We start from the raw sequence: 8,211 nt of genomic DNA on the forward strand, positions 1-8,211 counted from the left end.
CTAAAGAAAGCGTCAGTCATCCATCTTTGAATTGTCTGAAGCGACTGAAGATAACTATGCAAGTCCCAGAAATACGAAGGTAGCAACCAAAGATTGTATTCTATGATTGATCTTGACTGATACATCACACACCAATATAATACTAGTAAAAATTCACGTATGAAGATTGCCTGGAACTCACGGTTGCATACTAAAATAAGATGGAGGAACGTCGGCTAGAGACCCATGGAGTCAAATGAATGAAGCCAGTGACTGACAAGTCTGTGGAGCAAAATCATTTTAGAGCCATCGCATGTTCAGGGGTTGCTCAACTTATTTCTGAAAACGGAGTTCCGAGTTACCCAGCAAGATTCCAACCGATATTGCGACCGACTTCAGTCCGAACCGTACAGGTCGTGTTCGGTTCAAAGGTCTACCTAAAACTAATCGAAGATTGTGTGGAGTCAACAGAGAAGTTGCTGCAGGGTAGGGCCACCGTTCAGACAAGAGCGATGTGAACGTGAATCCTGAAAATCCCGCGACTACAAACAACTAATCGAAAACTGCCTGTAGCGCTACCTGATTGGAAAGTCCTGACAGGCGGGCCAGGGTGCCGATCAAAATAACCAGGACAATCGCCGGGTTGTCCTTCGAGCCGTCGAGCAAACCAGTCACATCGGCCAAATGTGGACACGTTCGCCTCACCAGACTTGTTAATTCAGGTTTGTCCAGCGTGCGTCGGTGGAATAGCGGTAACACACTCACCGAGCACTCAGATGTCCGGAGTTAAAACCCCGGCTTGAAGAAGAAAACATCTCAGCAGCAACAACAACAGTGAGAACAAACGACCAGACGGGTGGTTCTACCATTCATCCAGAATTTGTCTAAACTCACAACCAGACTGTTGGCCCAGAAAGGAATCGTCGTGGCCCACAAACTGAGCGCGACGTTGAGGAAACTGATCTCCAGACAGAAGGACAACCAAGACAAGACCAGGAGGAACAATGTGGTGAACCAAAGTGAATGCAACAACTGCAACAAATTCTACGTTGGACCAACTGGGAAGAAATTATGCACACGAATAGAGGAACACAAAGCAGATGTCAGGAAATATGACCACTTATCCTTGATATCCATACACGAAGACCAAGAAGGCCACAAATTCAATATAAAAAACGTGGAGATCTTGGAATGTGCAAACACGAGGCACAGAAGGGAATTTCTGGAGGATTGGTACTCTACGGCTGATTCAATCAACTAATGCATAGAACTGGATCCAACTTACGCACCACTACGTGCAAAGGACCAACTCATCCACCGGAATACTCAAGGAGAGCCAAATTCAGATTCACAAACTAAGAAGCAAGGAACTGCTCAAGCCGGTCATCGATCAATCAGGACACAGGATAACAGAACAACCAATGGAACCGACCGACCGAACAACCGGTCGTGATCGAAGGTCACCCCTCGCTAGCAGCTTGTATATTAACACACACACACACAACACTACTCAACGCACAACCACCAACCCATTGCTAAGCCTCACCAATCTCCCTAACAATGCACTGGTGATGTTACCTTGATTGGTGAGAAACCTTTGCAATCAAATTGCCCAGCTCAGCGAACAAACCAACGACCATCTATGCTACCTGAGTTCCAACCTTCTCTTCTATCGTGAAGTTACCCTCTAGATTGATGCTTGTGAGTCTTGATAAGAACAGAACTGACTTGGCTTGGGCGTTACGTCATCATTCACTCAGTGAAAGCAAGTTTGCTCCAACCACCTGCGCACAAGGCAATTCATTTCTTTCCGAAAACACGGTTACTTTCAATCAAACTAACCTAATCGAATTTTACGCACATATTATAATTACAGAATTAGAGGTCATACTGCCTTCATCCTACGTTAATATGGTGGAAGAAGGTACGTTGGACGGTTTCGGAAAGGTCGAATTCATCCCGGACGACAATCGCGTGCCATTGGAAGATATGTATTTACAAAGAGATGGAAGAATGAAAAGTTCGACAACGGTAATTTTACAGTATGCACCAATTTACAAAACCATGACAATTCACATTATCCTAGATGATCGAACAGTTCTTTTTTCCACTGTTTGTCACCCAAGATTTATGAGTACACTACCGTAGTCACCTGAATGTAGTTGTGGAGATAACGTGGGCATTTCGTCTGTATGCAAAGTAAAGATGATTGCCAGATGGGTAATAACATTCTGCTGAAAAGTATGAACATGGATCTTACGCTTACATTCGTAGTTGCCAAGTTTGTAATCACGCTTTCAAATCAGTTACACAGGTGGGCGTCAACCCCCTTCTCTGTCTCTGCGTAGCCAGTCTATACGTAATTTCAGGTCAACAGGCCAACATTATTGTGCAACTGAAAGTTTGGTCTTCCTTAAGCCTGATACATGAACGTTGATTAAGGTTTTTACCAATCGACAGAAATATCAGAAACTGATTTTATGTGGGCTACAGTTTAGCATCTCTTTTAGATCCAGACGTCTCACTGTCACGCGACCAAAACAATCTATATTGTGGAATCGTCATTAGAAAAAAGGGTAGGTAATACCAGAAGCGAAATTTATGTCGTGTGAGCAGGAAAATGAACATCTTGAAATCGTTCAGTGAGTCTGGTTGAAAAATCCCTGACGTCTTCTAATCCGAAAATTGCTGTTAGAAAATGAGCACATCTATTTACTGGGGTGATTCACGCTTACGTTTAACTCTTAGGGAGTTCCATCCGACAATCTATGCAATTATGTTCGTTTTCCGCTCGCAGTTGCTTGTGCACCAGCTAGCTCCCTTTTAGTCGGTTACTAGAACGGGTTTCTGTTTTGTGGGATAAAAAACTGTCTCGTTGACATGAACTTGCTCACTGATTCCCCGACTAATGATGCCTACATAAATTACAAGAGCAATGTGCATCATACCGGAACAGACGGTTTCACGTCTGTTCGAGTTTTCACCAAATTTGAAGGAACGCTTGTTTTTGCAACAAGTGCAAGAAGCAGCGCTTTTCCAATCGGACTACAGTGCTCCTACCGAGAAGCACGGTGCAACGGTACTGACTAAAATGGCATTTTTGGGGGCGTATTTTCTAGATGGTGGGGTGTACAAGCCTTAGGTCCTGTAGTTAGAGAATATATCTAAAAGCGTTGTCCGATGTGAGTGGAAAAAACAGTTCGACGTAATTTAACTAGGCATACTATTACATGGATGCCCACAGCTGGTGGTACTTGATTTTGACCATGCAAAATCCTTTGTGAACTCTCAATGTGAGTCTTCCAGTTAACTGACAATTTGCTTGTTCGCCGTCGTCATCAGCATCTCTTTTCGCGCAATGTCTATCCCTTAACCGACCTGTTTCATTCGGCGTGATTTTGAAAAAAAAACGCCCGACCTTAGGTGGTCTCAACAACACCGGCAGAAACCTGTTTTCTCGGGGCAATTTTCACAGCTTATTGGTTATGGCAGAGAACAGCTTTTGGCTAATTCGAACCACAGCGGTCAATGAACCGGAGTTAAAATCGAGAAAAAACCTGAGTGAATTTGTTGCGACACTTCTTTGGAAAGCCGACCAATTTTCTCAACCAATTATGTTCGTTTTCCGCTCGCAGTTGCTTGTGCACCAGCTAGCTCCCTTTTAGTCGGTTACTAGAACGGGTTTCTGTTTTGTGGGATAAAAAACTGTCTCGTTGACATGAACTTGCTCACTGATTCCCCGACTAATGATGCCTACATAAATTACAAGAGCAATGTGCATCATACCGGAACAGACGGTTTCACGTCTGTTCGAGTTTTCACCAAATTTGAAGGAACGCTTGTTTTTGCAACAAGTGCAAGAAGCAGCGCTTTTCCAATCGGACTACAGTGCTCCTACCGAGAAGCACGGTGCAACGGTACTGACTAAAATGGCATTTTTGGGGGCGTATTTTCTAGATGGTGGGGTGTACAAGCCTTAGGTCCTGTAGTTAGAGAATATATCTAAAAGCGTTGTCCGATGTGAGTGGAAAAAACAGTTCGACGTAATTTAACTAGGCATACTATTACATGGATGCCCACAGCTGGTGGTACTTGATTTTGACCATGCAAAATCCTTTGTGAACTCTCAATGTGAGTCTTCCAGTTAACTGACAATTTGCTTGTTCGCCGTCGTCATCAGCATCTCTTTTCGCGCAATGTCTATCCCTTAACCGACCTGTTTCATTCGGCGTGATTTTGAAAAAAAAACGCCCGACCTTAGGTGGTCTCAACAACACCGGCAGAAACCTGTTTTCTCGGGGCAATTTTCACAGCTTATTGGTTATGGCAGAGAACAGCTTTTGGCTAATTCGAACCACAGCGGTCAATGAACCGGAGTTAAAATCGAGAAAAAACCTGAGTGAATTTGTTGCGACACTTCTTTGGAAAGCCGACCAATTTTCTCAACTTATGTCGGCGAATCCGTAACGAGGCAGTTAGAAAGCGCGTTTTCGGTTGTGCGACGGGTACTTCCATTGAAGAATGTGTCCAACACCAGAAGCTGCGTTGGTTGGGACATGTGTTGCATATTCCGGACCATCGTTCGCCGAAGAGAGTGCTGTTTTCCATGCCCAATTCGGAGTGGCGTAAACAGAGAGATGGCCAACTCCTGAGGATGAGGCAGAGGAGTATGAAGGAGATCACGAAACGCTTGGGTGCTGTCGGTGCTACTCGCCTTCCAGGTTGGGGACCGCGTGATCCTCACTGTGCCTGGTTGGAGACACCACAAGATATGACTACCAACCGATGTCAGTGTCATGCTGTCGATGATGATGATGGTGCGAATTCGAACAGACATGTGCTGTTGATGCTGTCTCCTCTGAAGTCCTATTTGGATGACGTTACCTTCTTACACAGGGGTACACTATAAGTATGTTAACCGGACATCATGGACTATAGTCAACGCTGATCAGTAAGTAACACTGCATAGGAAAACACCTTAAGATCCTACCTAACGTGTTGCATTGAATTGATTCAACGGCATTTTCGGTGGGTACAACAACCGAAACGCCTCTGCAACATCCAGCCCTCATGAGGAACTGAAAGGGAGTCTTCTTAAGGTCACACGACCATTACGAATACATTTCTAACATAATGAACTGTTGTTTTTGGAACCATTTCCCCCAGGACACTATCTACTCTAATGTAAGTAACATTCAGGACCATGAAACTTTACCTTTTTCTTGATCCCACCCTTCACTCTCTTTTTTCTTTCTGGTACTTGTAGTTTCTTGTTTCCTCACTGACACTGTTCCACTACAAGTGTTCGTAATATGAGCAATCACCCAGCGGGTTAAGTCCACCACATTCCTCACAAGCGCAATTCATTCTGCTAAACTAAGAAGCCTTTTTACATACCAAACTAAGTAATATACCATACTATGCATATATACATATATTTATGTGTAGGTGCTGAATTTTCGATATGGAACACATAAACTTACGGTGCCGTTCTGTTTACAGGCCCGGGTGGATGAGTCGAAAAAGAATACATGGTTGGTTATGATGACAGGGAGACTGTCGGAAATTCACAGAACTTTTGACCAACACCTAATGGTGAGCAACAGAAATTTTTATCCCATCATCGCTAAACAAATAATCTACCAGAACATGCTTGGCTCCATCAAAAAATTCCTAGGACTCTTTGAAGTTGTTAGGAAAGTATTTCGCGTACATGCGTTCTTACATGTCCCGAGTCCATGACCTATAATGATCTCTTTCGATCTCTCCGCAAATGGGGGTGCCGCAAATGACTTCTTTGTTAGAGTGGGCCTAACCAAAGCGCTGCCACTGTACCCCTTTTCCGCGCCTACTTCAAAGGGACTTTTTCACTTGGGTCGTAATTAGAGGCAGGTACCTGCACTCTAGGATGCCAACGAAACAAGTGCACAACGAAGATCGAAAAACTGTGGAAAGTAGAGAGGCAGCAGATTTTCTAAGCTCTTCAGTGGTTGTTGTTGGTCCTCTGCATCTTATTAGCGGTCGTGTTCGTACCCGACGACAAGCCAATCCGCGGTCGCTCCACAAAAGCATCATAAAACAGTTCTCCCCGGTTGTGCTGCACCCCATGAAGTTAGGGATTTCCCACAGGTGGCACGGACGATTTATTCTAGTCGACTAGCTGCATAGGCTTCTCTACATCTGTAGTCGGGTCCTACAATCACCCATACCTTCGGATCCTCACTTTGGACAACTCCTTGGATGACTTTCACAAAAATCTTGAATAGTTTGGTGCCACGCCCTGACTTCTGAGGCACGCTGCTCATTAAATTACCACTGACACGTAAACCACTTTTCTACGCATTAAGTAGTCGTGAATGCCAGTGTGGTCAATAAATGTTCATCAAAAATTTTAGCAAACAACTTGTTAAAATTAACACATCTCATCTAATGGACTACGGCTATCCAAAGCAACTGGCCATTGTTCCTTCGTGCAGATAACCTTTGGGGTTCTTGAGCCGAGCTGTAGGAAGCCACGTTACTCGAGTGCGCCACTACGAATGTGTACTGTTTCACGTTCGACAGTTTACACCTTACTAATACCTGAGTCAGGCGATGGTTACCGGAATGAGATTTGTCTATGCACTTCATCAATGGCTCAAGCACCGCGGATTTTCAATAGCTGGAGGGATGGCCTTCATTTAAACAAACAAAAATTCAGGACAACAATTTCACTGTAGTTAGATATACAGTTTAAATTTTTTGTGGATGTCGTTCAGCTGAAATTGGGCTGGAGTTGACGACCAGTTAATCACGGCCTTTGCTAATTTCCACCTACGGCCTCGGAGGTTTACGACTGCATATGTTCTCTCAAGCGGCACCGAGCTCCCGGTCCGGATGACCTCCCACCTGCACTGTTCAAAGACGGGGGTGAAGTCCTCAGTCAGCGCCTGTCCGACTTGTTTGCTTGCATTTGGGAAAAGGAGTCTGTCCCAGACAACTGGGGAGAATCGGTGATAGTGCCCATTTTCAAAAAAGGGGCGCGTAGTGAGTGTGCTAACCGCAGGGAGATCAGCTTGACCCCGGTTGTAACGAGACTGTTGGCGTCAATTGTGATTCGTCGCCTTACGGTGGCTCGTGAAATACTGACTCGAGAGCAGCAAGCAGGATTCCGGTCTGGTAGGGGTTGTGTTGACCAAATCTTCACACTGCGTCAGGTGCTAGAACAACGCCATACGTATAAGCGACCCACGATTCTAGTATTCCTGGATTTCCGAGGCGCATTCGACTCGGTTGATTGGTCTGTTCTTCTTGAGACGCTTGCCCACCAACGAATGCCCCAGAAGTTTGAAAACACAATACGTTCTTTGTATTCTCAGACTTCCGGACGTGTGAGAGTGTACGGAGAGCTCTCCAAAAGCTTCCGCACACAAAGCGGTGTCCGTCAGGGATGCCCACTCTCTCCATTACTTTTCAACTTTGTGATCGATGAAATAATGAGACGAAAGCTGGAGGGTCTCCAAAACCCTGGTGTTCAAATAGCCAATGAAGAAAACCTTGTCGATCTGGAATAGGCAGACGACATCGTTCTCATGTTCGAAGAGACGGAGAAGGCGCAAGTATTCTTGGATGAACTGACCAAAGTCATCCCGTCCTTTGGTATGCACTTTGCACCCACACAGTGTAAGGTCATCCTTGTGGACGTGCAGTCACTGAACACGACCTTACGATCCAGGGAGAGGTACTGGAAGTTGTGGAGCGTTTTACGTACCTTGGAAGTTGTATTAGTTCTGATCGTAGTGTGACAGATGAGGTGAATGCACGAATCTGCAAGGCTCGGGCCGCGTTTGCTAACTTGAGACACCTATGGCGTCAAAATGGTTTATCCCTGAATCTGAAGGGACGAGTGTATCAAGCTACAGTACGGGCTGTCTTGTTGTATGGCTGTGAGACTTGGCCTATTCGAGCAGCGGAACAGAGACGTCTTCAGGTGTTCGACAATCGTTGTCTCAGAACCATAGCTCGTGTGGGTTGGTGTCAGCGAATCAGTAAGGAGGCAGTTAGAAAGCGTGTTTTCGGTTATGTAACGGGTACTTCCATTGAAGAATGTACCCAGCACCAGAAGCTGCGTTGGTTGGGACATGTGTTATGTATGCCGAACCATCGTTTGCCGAAGAGAGGACTGTTTTCCATGCCCAATTCGGAGTGGCGTAAACAGAGAGGGGCCCACCCCATGACCTGGCAGAGGAGTAT

General features: G+C 45.2%; 1 protein-coding gene across 1 annotated transcript in view; it reads left to right on the top strand.

The window, feature by feature from the left end:
* Positions 1-8,211, top strand: part of T265_12614 (hypothetical protein) — a gene marked incomplete at both ends in the record, with an annotated part of 81,274 nt that overhangs the window by 61,611 nt on the left and 11,452 nt on the right. The window contains 3 exons of the mRNA XM_009164623.1: positions 1,856-2,010; positions 4,451-4,780; positions 5,482-5,574. Of these exons, the coding sequence (XP_009162887.1) occupies positions 1,856-2,010; positions 4,451-4,780; positions 5,482-5,574 (578 nt within the window). The remainder of the gene's footprint in view (positions 1-1,855; positions 2,011-4,450; positions 4,781-5,481; positions 5,575-8,211) is intronic.

The sequence above is a fragment of the Opisthorchis viverrini genome (assembly GCF_000715545.1).
Source record: "Opisthorchis viverrini unplaced genomic scaffold opera_v5_7, whole genome shotgun sequence".
Lineage (NCBI taxonomy): Eukaryota > Metazoa > Platyhelminthes > Trematoda > Opisthorchiida > Opisthorchiidae > Opisthorchis > Opisthorchis viverrini.